Source organism: Embiotoca jacksoni, unplaced genomic scaffold (assembly GCF_022577435.1).
Source record: "Embiotoca jacksoni isolate LCO1_2020_lvr unplaced genomic scaffold, fEmbJac1.0.p SCAF_2, whole genome shotgun sequence".
Taxonomy (NCBI): Eukaryota; Metazoa; Chordata; class Actinopteri; family Embiotocidae; genus Embiotoca; species Embiotoca jacksoni.
Window position 1 is genome coordinate 11,635,467 of NW_027185340.1, and position 13,963 is coordinate 11,649,429.

The following is a 13,963-nucleotide window of genomic DNA, read 5'->3' on the forward strand; positions in this document are numbered from 1 at the left end:
AACATAATTTGTGTAGAAAATAACCTGTGAAGTGTACAAGATGATGTTCACTTCAGCTTCATCTATCATCAGGTCTGTGTCTCCTGTCCTCTGAGGAACAACAGCAACAACGAGGCAGCATCCAGTAATAGAAGTCCGACACTTGTTAAGAGCAGAGAGCTCCAGTAACTGCTGACCCTCTCCAGAGGAAACATCAGTGCAAAAGTTGTGTTTCACAGTGCCGTTCTTCAAATTAAAACCTCCTTAGCCGGGTTTTCAGAGTAGCTCAGCTGTCTCTCTCTCTCTCTCTCTCGCTCTCTCTCTCTCTCTCTCTCTCTCTCTCTCTCTCTCTTCGCTCTTTCTCTTTTTAATTAGGAAAACAATTGTAAATAAAATACTGACTGGACAAGAAAAATACTCAGATTAAGTAGACAAATTTAATAGAACTTAATGTTTTGGATCTGTTATTCAAGAGTCTTGCTGCTATGATGTGCTGCCACTCCAAAAATGCTCCTATTGGTCACACCTTTGTGTTGACCACCAAACAATAAAGGCTCAATTTCCTCCAATATAGCCCGACCTCAACAACAGCCTCCTCTATTTCACACTCCATGACGTTTTTTTCTTTTGACTCACAGTGTTCTCCGTCCTCCCTTGCAAATAAATGAATAGATTTACACACATAAATATATTTGTATGCATATCAGTGTTTACAAGCACTGTGTTATTATGATTTATTGTTTTACAGGTTAGTGCGCAGATGGTTTTGTAAATCTGTTTGAGCAAATGATTTCTTCCCGCATGTTTTTATGAATGCAACCCCTGGATCACACACTGCAGCGTTTAGTGGAAGTGTTTAGTGTTTCAGTGGCGGTCTAGAAAAGCCCCTAAGTGAACTGCTCTCGGAATGGAAACTGTTTCCAGTGAGGCTTTCAGCCTGTCAGGTTCATGAGACAAGCATTTATTCAAATAAAAAATCATTGATCATAGGAATCTGTTTTTTGCGAGGGATTGTTAACAGCTGCCGATTGTAGCGAATTGCACATTTCAAATGTCTGAGTGATTTTGATGAGTAAGTTAAAGTCATGTTTTTCATCTTTGTGTGTTCACATGTCAACTAACTAAGTAGCACAAACCTCGTAGAGATTTAAAATTCACCCTCTTTCTTTTTCAAGCACCCAACTTGTCCTTCTTTTGGTAGACGAGCCTGAGTTTGTGAAGTGTGGGCTTGACTCACTGTTTCCAAATAGTTTGTGGTCAACAAAATCCATGCATCAAAGCTGTTGTCTTTATAATAGGGGTCCCACAGGATGTGTTGTAGCCGCAGTAGCTGTATAAAGATTGCAGCTCTCTTGGGTGACATTATTCAACTCTTTCAAAACTGCAGTGCGACATCAGCAATTGTTTCCGCTAAGGAGGGTGTTTCCATGTTAACTTTACTGCATGTCCTAATGCTATTGTATTAACTTTACTGTACTGCTATAGTCACTTATGGGGGGCTAATCGAAGGGTTGGCAGTTCGAACCCCGGCTCCTCCTGTCCACATATCAAAGTGTCTTTGGCCAAGACACTGAGCCCCGAGTTGCTCCCGATGGCGTACTATTGGTTAGGCTAGGTTAGGTTAGGTTAGGTTAGGTTAGGTTAGGTTAGGTTAGGTAGTTACTTTATTAATCCCCGAGGGGAAATGTGTTTTTGTGCTGTGGTGTGGTGTGACTGTATTCCTGATGGCGAGCCCCTTGCATGGTAGCTCAGCTCCATTAGCGTGTGTTTGTATGTGTGAATGGGTGAATGGAAAACAGTGTAAAGTGCTTTGAGTATGCTAAGGTGATTAAGCTCTATATAAGTGCAGACCATTTACGTGTATTCATATTAATTTATTCACAAACCTCAAATCACATTTAATATGTAAATGCAGTTTTGTTAGACAGCAAAATTACATCAAATGAGATGACTCAGAAAAAAGATAAATATTTTAAATTGTAAAGCATCTAGTAGGTCAATTTGGGATCATCCATTCATTTCACTTATGCTATTTCTTAAAGTGGAATTTACCTGACTTAACCAATGATACAAAAACTGAGTGATTCTTTGGGGAAGGTGTTGCAGAGGCAAAGTAAACTTTTTGCATCATATTTAAAAATTGTGTCCACTCCTCTAGTTGCATTTTCTCTTTTTAGAGGAGAAAAGGGTCCACACTTACTGTAACATCAATAATTATTCATTTCTGTTAAAGATGAACCTTTCAACTCTCATGTGTCTCCAGCCTTTTCTTTTTGTTTTCCATTGTTTCACTTTTATACCACTATTCATGATAGCTGTCAGCATTAATATGTCACTCTGACTACCTCAGAACCTGTTTAAGTTTTGAAAAGTACTATAAATGCGGTTATATAACAGCTTTCCTGTTTCTTCTGTCAGTCTGGTTTGTTATATAAGATGAACACATAAAGTACGCAGTGTCACTGAATTGACAAAGAAAGCATATGTTCAAGCAGATGAATCCACTTCCTATTTATGCGCATGTACAGAGGTGAGGGTTACTGGTAATTATTTATTTGATCAAGTCAGTAGAAGTAAGTGTGTCTCATACAGACTGTAATATTGCTATAAGTGGATTTGTGTGTGCCTGAAAATTGTGCATTCTTATTATGTCCAGAAAAAGCCCAAAAAAACAAGTCAGCTTACATGAGCTTTGTGTTTATATGTATGCATGAGGTGTGTATCATTACTGTACTCTATATCTAGGGTATGTCTTCCTTCCAGAAGGCACAGATTGATGTACATAATAATAATTTTTCACATTTTATTTTTAATCCCGTGCATGTTTGTGCACAGCCGCTGTGTACAGACCTGGTGCCCCCACCTGTATAAAGTGAATGTTAATGTATTAATAATGCGCCTTTAAAATAACAGGAAAATACTTTGCCAATTGAACAACCACGCTCTGTTGTCCCAAAATATCATTGCACCTAACCACACCTCATTTTAAGACCAACACACCCATGGGTACATAAATAGGTGCATATTTTAATTTCCAATTTAAACAGTGTGGGTGCTGAACAAGGAAATGACATCTGTGTCACTATGAAACCACCAAAGACTTGTTTTTACCCAAATAATCATTGCAGATTTAATATATATGCACAATATGTATTATTGTCTATCCATATATGTCTATGTTGCATGCAATATGTTAAGAATGGATCAATGTAGTATCAGGATGATAGTGACTGAGCAAGAAACAACTATCAAAAACTGCCAAGCGCTTATTTAATCAGATTCCGTTTCAAATCATAACATTGCCAATTTTCTACTCCATTTTATCAGATACAATACATCCTTATAATGACCTCTGTGTGTTACATGAAAAATAATATTTCTCAAACAGAATTCTTTCAGAGTAAGCTGTCCAAAAATGGTATTGCTATTTGTATCAGTGCAGGAACAGGTTTTTATTATCCGTGTAATGTAAAATTTCACAGCCCCAGCCTTTCAAAAGAGGCACACCGAACAACTCATCGATCCATCAGCCATACATGTTTAGTGTGTATGTGTGTGTGTGTGTGTGTGTGTGTGTGTGTGTGTGTGTGTGTGTGTGTGTGTGTGTGTGTGTGTGTGTGTGTGTGTGTGTGTGTGCGCATGTCCCACTGGGGCCTGGTCGAATGTAGCAGTCTGTCCCATGTTGGACAAGTCACCTCCCTGTACCTTATGGCTTCAGAGGACACACACAATGAGAGACTTGACAGATGGGAGTCTCAGCAGCGGTTGATGGAGACTTGTGCATTTATTGTATGTCCCCAAAGGCAACACACACACACACCCATTCAGAAGGCGCTCTTACCCCTGTGGTGCAGTAATTACTGTTTGTGGATTTCTTTAATGGACAGAAGGAGGTGTGTGTGTGTGTGTGTGTGTGTGTGTGTGTGTGTGTGTGTGTGTGTGTGTGTGTGTGTGTGTGTGTGTGTGTGTGTGTGTGTGTGTGTGTGTGTGTGTGTGTGTGTGTGTGTGTGTGTGTGTTCGGACAAATGATAATATTGTGTTGCTGACAGGACACAAAAAAACTCTTCTTGCGCTTGTGAGCGCCAACACTCATGTTAGCTTGGCTTTTGCCATTCACACACTTCAACTCTTTTCACACATGAAATAGCTGCTCTGGAAAGATTAGTTTCCCTCCTCGTGACGGTGGCATCACCGCAGGAAAACAGTGTTGAGTTTGAAAGTAATGAAACCAACAAAAAATTAACTTCTTCTCTTATCTTACAGCCTGCTTTAGTGACGGATTTAAAACTTTGTCTCCTCTGTTTTTTATCATTAATTTATGATGGAAGGACGTTGCTTTTTTATGACACCGGCTGAGAGATAACACACAAGCCACCACAGTTAATAATAACAAACCATCATAGATAAATTTTAGCTTTCATTTAATCCCCAACATACTCGCCTGCTGTTAATCTTGTAGGTGAAGCTGTTTTCCTGGATTGCTCTGCTGTAAAAATGTAAATTAATGCTCCAAACTTTGATTGTGTTGTATACGTAGAATGCAACTCTCTGAAGCGGATTGGCTAGAAGAGTTTTGTATCCTCTGCTCTACTACAAAAGATGTTTTCAAGAGTATTTTTATAAGTAATTTTATTCATAATTTACTTTATTTATTTGTTTATAAAATGCATAAAAAAACGGGTGAATTAAATGTTACATTTATTATGATTGTCATATGAAGGTGGGACAAGATGCAAACTACATTTATACAATTATACTGTATACACAATTGGATAATCTACCGTGTATATGACATACAAATACAGATAATTGCACAAAGTATCTGTCTTAGTGCTTTATGTTTGCACGTAAACTGTAATGGAAGAATTACAGCAAGCTTACCAGATCCTGACAAAATACTTGAGGGGATTTTCCAGTGACTCTTTCACACATGATGCCAACAAATAAACTTGCCGGAATATTTATGCAGATAAGTGCATGTGTTAAACAGCTTTAACAGTCGTGCAGAGACATTAAGAAAGCACTAATACAGTTACGGTCACCAGAAGCACAGCGGGTGGAAGGAAAGAGGCAGACAAGAAAAGCTTGAAGGTGAAAGAAAAGTTAACATAAAAAAGGAAAAAGTACTGAGTTGCAGTCTTGTATTTTTCCCCTGGAAATTCAAGGTTTAATATATTATTTAATGTTTAAAGACCAAATAATCCACTAAGGTGTGGATGCTGTTGGGCTGACAGGAACCGCATCTGGTTCTGAGAAGAATGAATAATAAATTAATCTTGAATCTTGAGCTGGCAGTATTTTAACCCAGAAGAAGGTTTTCTATTAGCTACTTGAAGGCTGAAGGCATCTCCTGATTCTCAGTCGAAGACAAGACAAGTAGACAAGAACAGAGAAAAACACAGTTCTCCACCATCGTTTGAACAACAACATCAAACAGGATTGACCTGTTGTTTAGATCGAGGTGGGGTCTTTCCAGTTGTAAAATGTAGAACTCCTACATGCAGCCTGACCCTTCTGCCCGAAGCTCAGTGAAGAGAAACACAGCAGCCTAGTTTTAGACCCTCCCCCCCTGCCCTCCCCCAGCACAGAGAGCACAGCGACCTCCCTCCACCCGGAAACAAGCAGCAAACACAGCGGCTCCCAGATGAGGCCCTCCAGCAGCCTCGCCTCTGGCACCCCAGTCTGTGAGCCCAGTGGAAGAGAAACGCAGAGTGAATAAATGTGAAGGAGGAAACAGAGGGAGGGAGGATGGAGAAGAGAGAAAGGTGAAAATAACAGGAGGAGGGAGGAAGGCAAGAGGCACAGAGGGACGGCAGGAAATAGCGAGAGCAGGAGCACAGGTGAGAAGCCACAAGGAACATCAGACGTGAGACTTGCAGAGAGAAAAGGAGAAAGAGACCTGATGCAACTGTTCTTTTCCTATCACATCTCCTCCAACACCACCGCCGTCATCATCATCATCATCACCATCCACCAGTTCAACTGGAACTCTTCTTCTTTTGGTGGTCTTTTGCTTTCACTCCCAGTTACTCCAGAAGAAGAACCTCAGGAGTGCTAAACAGGAGTCAGTGGTATTGCTCTTCCACTTCCCTGCACAGCTTTCTCCTAGAAATTATATTTACAATATATGCAGCTAATTTGCGCTAGCAAACTGTTTTGCAGGAGAAGTAATGCCACCCAGATACATTTTTATCTGAGGTAATGTTCTTTCAGGCAATTCATTTAAAGTTACATCTCAGTAAAATGGTGACAAAGTGTAAAAAATGTTTTGCCCCCTTACTTTTAATTGAGGGAAATCTGAGTCTCATACAGAAAGCATCTCCGCTGCATTTATCTTTCGGCCGTCTTTCTTGAAACTTACAAAATAGATGCTCTCCGCTCTTAATCGATCCAGTTGTCTTCACAGTCTGCCTATTTTCCTGGTTTTTGCACTTGTAACGTGTGTATGTGGTTGTGTATGGGACTGAACTATTCCAAAACATGGGCGACCTCCTGTTTCTGAATGCCTCCTGTGTCGACACAGACGGAGCACCAGAGCGGCTGCTGCTTCTGCTCGCAGCGCTCTCAGCACTTTGTGGCAGCAGCTCAGGGACGGCTCTTTCCTGTTTCTACATGAAACGGATCCCGTCATGCACAAGAGGAAGGAATCGCTGTAGAAATGTCTTTCCCAGTTTAGTTTGGATGAACTTGACTGGCTTGTAAAGAGCCCCGACCTCAATCCAGTGTACACCTTAGCTTAGCTTTACCACCCAACATCAGTACCTGACGTTAACATCTGAAACCAAAAGAGTGGAGGCTGCAGTAGGAAATGAGTGTCCATCGTTTAGTAATGAGATGGATATTCAGTGTAGTCGACATCCAGGTGACACAAACTTCTTTCATTCTTTTAACCATGTGGGGCACCGTCAGGTCTCCAATGCAGATATACCATTGTAAGTGTAGTATATACAGCACATGGAAGCAGTAGTAAAAGTAAAAGTAGCATTAGAACTGTATTTCTTTGGTTGTTTGTGTGTGTCTGTTTGAGTTTCCTCTCATTGCGTCACCACTGATCGCAGTCAAGTCAGGCAGTGGAGCCTCAGGCTGTTCTCATCGGTGTAGCGTCAGGGGAGAATCAGTTATACGTGAGCGTATAAAAAAAAAGAAGTATATGTGAGTCTGTAAGTGTGCGTGTGTGTGTGTGTGTGTGTGTGTGTGTGTGTGTGTGTGTGTGTCATCTCTGTAAAGAAAAGAAGTTGTTTTTCTTTCATGCGTTCTCTCTTTTGTTACACGCTGCTGTTTGTTTACCTGGATTTTCTATTAGATAAACTCCCTTTCAGCAGCAGTTGCCCTCCAGAACATGTTCAACATATTAAATGTGCGCTGAGCACTGCAGTATTCGTGTGTGTGTGTGTGTGTGTGTGTGTGTGTGTGTGTGTGTGTGTGTGTGTGTGTGTGTGTGTGTGTGTGTGTGATGGAGAATATAAATATGGGTGTGCTGTGATGATGAATATCTGTGTCACTTGTACGAGAGAAATGTAGCTTTTATCTCATCTGCAGTGTAAACACAGCCTTTTCAATTTGGTTTGTTTGTTAGAAAATAAAATGTCAGTCTGACATCTAAAACTAATATGAAGAACTCAATCCAATGTGATCTTATCTTATGTCTTAATAGTCTCCCCATCCCCTTAGTTACTGTTGCTCTGCTTGCCAAGCTTTGCCTTTCACCATACCATAGGTTACAATGACAAAAGTAAAAGGTTTAATTTTTCCAAAAATGGGTGATTTCAATCATTGGTAAAACGAAGCAGGCTTATCTTTTTAGTTATGCTGTCTCAAATGACAGCTGTTGCTAGTATATTTTTCACAGCTCACCAAGCTTGCTCAGCTGGTTGACAAATGACTTTTCAAGCAGCCTCGCTTTAAAGCCATGTTAAGATAAAATGTCATGAATTTCCTCTTCGTGGCTACAGACTTTATATTGTGCTAAAAGTTTGGTGAAAACTGCCTGTCACCAGAAAACCATCATAATGTGTACCCGTTGCTGATCCGTGCGATGGGTAGTAAACAACTAAATAAAAATAAGTAAAAAATAAAATGAAGGAACAGCATTGTTCTTGTATTACAATTTAGATCTAGTTACTATTATAAGTACAATAAGGACAAATAAAAGATCTTCTGACGTTTTTTACATTTAACACAACAAGCAAACTCGATTTCAACCAAGGTCAACCAAGTCTGGCTCTTTCACCTCAATGCAAGTAACTTTCTTCCTTTCACCACAAACGCTGCCATGTCAAGTTACACCATTACCTACTTCTCCAAGCTTTCAAAAACCTTCCACTTTCCTTATGGGATGTTTTTTTTTAATTATTCTAGCCTCTAACCCAACAAACTAATTCAAAGTCTTTGGTCTTGAAAGTAACAAGCAGAAATGTCTGTAGCTACAGTAAACTAGTTATCTGGATACATCACAAAGCTTGACATGGCTGCTGTGTCGAGTTACATGATGGATAATCTTCGATTGGACAATCACTGTTCAGGGAGAGGTTTGGCGAATGGTCAGCTGAAAATGTATTAATACAGCTCTGTTTTTTTCATCAAACTTAAACACAAGTTGAGTTAAGTGCAACTTTCTGATCATTTTTGACTCAAGCATGGCATCACATATCTCTTTGGGTTGGTTAAATGGGGCAGAGTGTGTCTGTCCTGGACATGTGATAAGTGAGACACCAGAGATCTGATTTTGATGAAACTCCAGGGAGTCATGCTTCACACCGCTTTGGCATTTTCAAAATTACTATGTTTGGCCCAAGGTGGGAGCAGCAATTACCTGGCAAACATTTTAATAACCAGTCATATCTCACATACTGCTGGGGGGAATAAAATGAACCTTGGAGCACATATCCAACTATCCATGCAATACAAATTTGTCTCCAGGGCCAACAGTTTGCAACATATTGGATTTACCACTGTTTTGAGTTGCTTCAAAACCTGTTTGCCCCAGACTTTATGCTTTTTTATTTTTATTTTTTTTATTAATTTACTGATCAGTGCAGTAGTTTTTGTGTATCCAATGTAAGGGTATCACAAATGTTAAAATTGTATTCATAATAAACCATTAAATGTATTCTTTGTCTCATTACAGACTAATTTGTTCCAGACATGGCATACAAGCACAGTTTCTAGCGTCCTAATAAGAAGAATATATTCACTGTAAACTTTCAACCCCAAGATCTGGGCGGTGTACTTATCTCACATCATTTCAGCACAGTGGCACTAATGTTCCACAGCAATGCTTTTAATCCTCTGTCGAGGTCTCAAAATGCACTCCATGCTGCTCTATGCAAGATTTTTATGTCAAAAGTAAACCTGCCACCTAACCTTTTATGCTAATTAACTATGTGGGGCTGCCGTATTACAAATGTCTCCAGAACAGCAGCATGTAAGTGCTCTAATTTCGTGGTTCCTAACCTAATGTTGTGGTGTTTTGACCCCTACTCATGCAGCTTATTGTTTTAGTGTGGCTATTAGAAGGTTTTTCATTTCATTTCATTTAAAGGCTTTTTTGGGAACCTGAAGACTTACAAACATCTTGTATTTGACATGACAAAATGAAAACAAAACCAAGCACTCTAGCCACAGAAAGCTTTACTCCCCAGTGATGCCAGTTTGTCTTCACTATCTTAACACTAACCCGACCAAAATTCGGATCTAAATCTGTGACATCCGGTTACCAGCTGACAAAACACGTTATCTCTACTATGACAAGGAGCTGAAGCCTTTTTGTTTTCTTTTGATATATGCTCTGCAAGTTTGTACAATAGTGAATATTTGTCTGTGTGTTTTACAGAATATCCCAGCGCTGCCTTGCGGTAAGGCCCTCTACTCCTACGAGGGCAAAGAACCAGGCGACCTCCAGTTTTCCAAGGGTGATATCATCATTCTGCGACGCAAGGTGGATGACAACTGGTACCATGGTGAGCTCAACGGCTGCCACGGCTTCTTGCCTGCTAGTTACATCCAGCTGCTGCGTCCCCTGAGTCAAACTCCACCCCAGGGCAAAGCGCTGTATGACTTTGAGGTCAAAGACAAAGACCAAGACAAAGACTGTCTGGCCTTCAGCAAGGTAACACACACACACACACACACACACACACACACACACACACACACACACACACACACACACACACACACACATCTGTTATACATACACTCCCCAGAGGACACAGTTTTTATATCAGACACAGAATAAATTTATTAAAAGAGGAACACGCTTTATGGATGACTTAGTGGGGAGCTTTGAGGGATTTACAGTATGTTTGCAACAGCATAAATACTATAGTCGAACACTTGTGTTGAACCAGGTCAGTTCTTTGTCGGACACTAATAATTTATTAGGACTGACTGTCCTCAGATTGATCCTGGGAATGTAAACTAGGGTAAAGCTCGTCTTGGTGGAGTCCACAGCTAACAAACAAATTCTGTATTCTATTACTGCTACTTCTTACTAATTCAGATTGTTTGATCTAAAATTGTAATGATTGTGTTACTGCCAGAAAGTCCTGTAAACAGCTGAAATACTTCACACTAAAATCAGAATAGACCTGTCCTTGTGTGGAAGGCACATAGAGTTGTGCATCTCTTGATATGGAATAAGTTGGTAATAATAATGATATTAAACTTGATTTGTATTGCATGCACCTTTAATACAAGGAATGAAGCTCAAAGTGCTCTACAGCAGGGAAGTTACATGCAGTGCTTCACTTAAAAACAAAGATAAAGGCCCTTAAAAACATGGTAAAATGTAATTTGAAAATACAATTAAAAAAGAAATAAAATGCACAAGACCAAATAAGATTAAACCCAAGACAACACATTAATAAAATGGAGTTAATGGAAGAAAGTAAAAAAGAATATATAATATAATTATATAACATACTATTTTGAAGAATTATAGTTTCATCATGTGGATTTTTTATTTATTTAAAGTTTTTACTCAGTGTTTTGCCTTACTCTGTCTTTCAATTTACACCGCTGTTGATTTGAAAACTGAATTTCTCATTGATTTGTTTGATAGGAGGTATTTGAAGTCTGGATATGACATACAGAAGCAAGCAGCTGCTGCCCACAAATGTTACCAATCTTACCAGGCTCCTTCAGGATTTGGCTGAAGTTCATTGACTGTCACTTTTTCAAATAAGAATTCTGGTAACTGACTCCGACTCGTATTCAAATATTCTGCTATTTGTATGCCAAAGCAGAATCTACATCTTGATGAGACTCAAAAACTCCCCTGAAAAATGACAGTTTACCGCTCCACTCTGGCCTAATCTAATCTTTTCGTGTGGATTTGAATTTATTTTAGTCCAAGTGTGAACTGTTGCAGAATTCAGAGTAAAATCCACAGTGAAACCTTTCCACAACACATTGGGTTTCGCTGCTTGTGGGATGTGAGGGTAATACTAAAAGCATTTTTCAAAGTGAAGGTCAGGGAGGAACCACCTTCTGGAGGCCGAATTGTTCCCATTAACCGAGACTTCAATCCGGGGCCCAACCTGGTCCACATTGTATTGACTGTAACTGTGTAGCATATGGTTTTGTATGGTTGTGGGTCTCAACTCTGTGTGCCAAAATGTCTAATACTGAAACAGACCTGAGTGCACTCATTATGTTACTCTCTAATGTGTTTGTGGTGTATTTTCACAGAGGCAGGAGAAAGATGTGCTTTTACAGGAGATAGACGGTGAACTGGGAGGTGCAAAAAAAAAAAAAAGACGTGTATCTGCTGTATTTGACCAAGACAGTTTGTTAATTGGTGGAGCATCATGCTGCTGCTATTAATGTTGTCTCTGTCTTTTGAAATCTGTTAAGTTCAATCGTATTTAAGACTTGGATTTATTATCCCTCGATCCTGACTGTCGGGTTCTTAAACTAGGTCTCTTTCTGTTTTTGAGAATATAGTCACGCAAGCGTGGATACGTTTTCTATGTCTAAAGCCTGGTGATTTTGAAAACCTTCATCATATACTGTTTCCAAATATGCCCCTTATTTCTCAGAGTATCCCTAAAACTGTACTTTGAAAAGGAATGGATAAAGATGGGAGAGATAAAAAGTGAAGACACTCGGTCGTCCAGAAGTTTGTGTCCAGGTCGGGTTTGGTGTAAACAGTCATTTGTATTCTCAGTACTGTTGTGTTCCTCAAAGCTTATCATTTTTTTTCCTGCAGTTACACAGGCTCATTTGTGCTTGCACTGAACGCTCGACACATCCACTCTGTCTCTGCACTCCAAGTGTGTCTGCAGAGAGACGAAAAGAAACATTATTAAATTACGGTGCACTGTTCACTTCAGTGCAGGGTGTATTAAGACAGATCACTTTAATGCAAAGCATAGATACCTTCTTACAAGGACACCCTCCTCTACATCCAGATTAACAGACAAAGAAGAGACATCAATAGTTCACGTTATTTTGCGTTTTATGGCTAAACTAATCAACAGGTTAATGATGGAAGATTACACAAAGCAATACAGTCACGTAGAAGCACATGCCCCTGTGGTGTGCTATATGCGTGTTGTCATGCAGAACCAGTGTGTGTGATATTGTTTTCTCAGTGTGAGAAGTAATTACTCAGTATGACTAATACACAGTCATTTAAGAGTATTATTGCTGCCATGTTGTAACGGTCTAACTAAGACCTTCACGTGAGGAGAGGAGCAGCAGAGGGAAAAATACTTAATGATAAAATGTGTGTGTGTGTGTGTGTGTCATGAACAACATAATATTTTCCCGTGTGTCGGATGCAATATTGCATTATATGCAACAAGTCCTCCAACCCATACGACCATATAGGTTGTTTGTTTCTACGCTCAAATGCGACCCACAGGAGTGTTTCTTAAATTAGCAACCCTGTTTAGGTTTAGACCATAAACTGTATATAATAGTGGACGTAGCTTCCGGGGCTGAAAAATGGGGCCAATGCTGAGGTGTCTTAAAGTGCAATACCATTGAATGACACTAGGGGTTGGCTCCAAAAAGGCTCTGGCTCCACAGCCTCCCATTCAACTTCTCTCATGAAATACTAAGTCAATAAATAGTTTTCAGAAGTTCTTGTGGTGTTGTTAGCTGGAATCACTCCTTATTAGTTTTCTGGCGGTCCATCTAAAAATAATGCCATCATTAATTAGATATTAGGCCACAAAAAGCAGTGTTTTGGGGGTTGTGTCTGTTTGATTGACATGCCTGTGGTGCAGTCAGGTTTCCGCTTGAGGTGGGCGGGGAATAGTGTCCTCTGGTTTCTAATCAGATTGAGTCAGATCCACTGGTCACTCCTCACTAGCTCGTCCATACATGGTCACTTTTTGCTCCGAACCAGCAAGATGGCGAAGATTGTTTAGACACAAAAAAAACCTTGGTTAGAGTTGGTAAATATATGGCATTGGGTTAAACTGATGACTTAAAAAGTGTTGTGTTTTAAACTTACTGCTTCCTCAAAGTTATGCAACCTTTGTCATCGTGGCAATAGTAAACATGGTTTAAAAAAACTTGTGGTTGGAAACGGGAAGTGAACAGCGGTCTCCTGTACCCAAGTATATTTTTTTATTAAACCATCCATCCAATTTTGCTTCCTTTCGAACAAGGAAAAACTCGCTACGACAGATGACATCTGAGCTGCTTCACAATTCTGGGACACTAAATTGTCCTTATTTATACGACCACTAATTGTAGCTTAACTTTCAAACATAACTGTACATTGTAATAAGCTGCTTGGACGAAAGACCTTTTGGGTTGTTTTTTGGAAGAGGAAAGTCTCTATCTCAAATACACAGTGTAAATAAGTACATAAGTAAGCATATAAGCATAATACTCTTTTCCTATCTTGCAAGTTAAAATCCTGCACACTATAAATATTGTATTCTGTATATATGACTATCTATTTTTCAGGATTGCAGTCATGACAGCTAATTGGTCTTTGCTGAGCACATAAATGCCTGTTGTGCCT

General features: G+C 39.6%; 1 protein-coding gene across 2 annotated transcripts in view; it reads left to right on the forward strand.

Annotated features, from left to right (window-relative positions):
* The window catches only part of LOC138201234 (E3 ubiquitin-protein ligase SH3RF3-like), a 98,747-nt gene that overhangs the window by 49,931 nt on the left and 34,853 nt on the right, over positions 1 to 13,963 (forward strand). For both annotated transcript variants that reach the window (XM_069154549.1, XM_069154550.1), the window contains exon 2: positions 9,812 to 10,087. In XM_069154549.1, the coding sequence (XP_069010650.1) occupies positions 9,812 to 10,087 (276 nt within the window). The remainder of the gene's footprint in view (positions 1 to 9,811; positions 10,088 to 13,963) is intronic.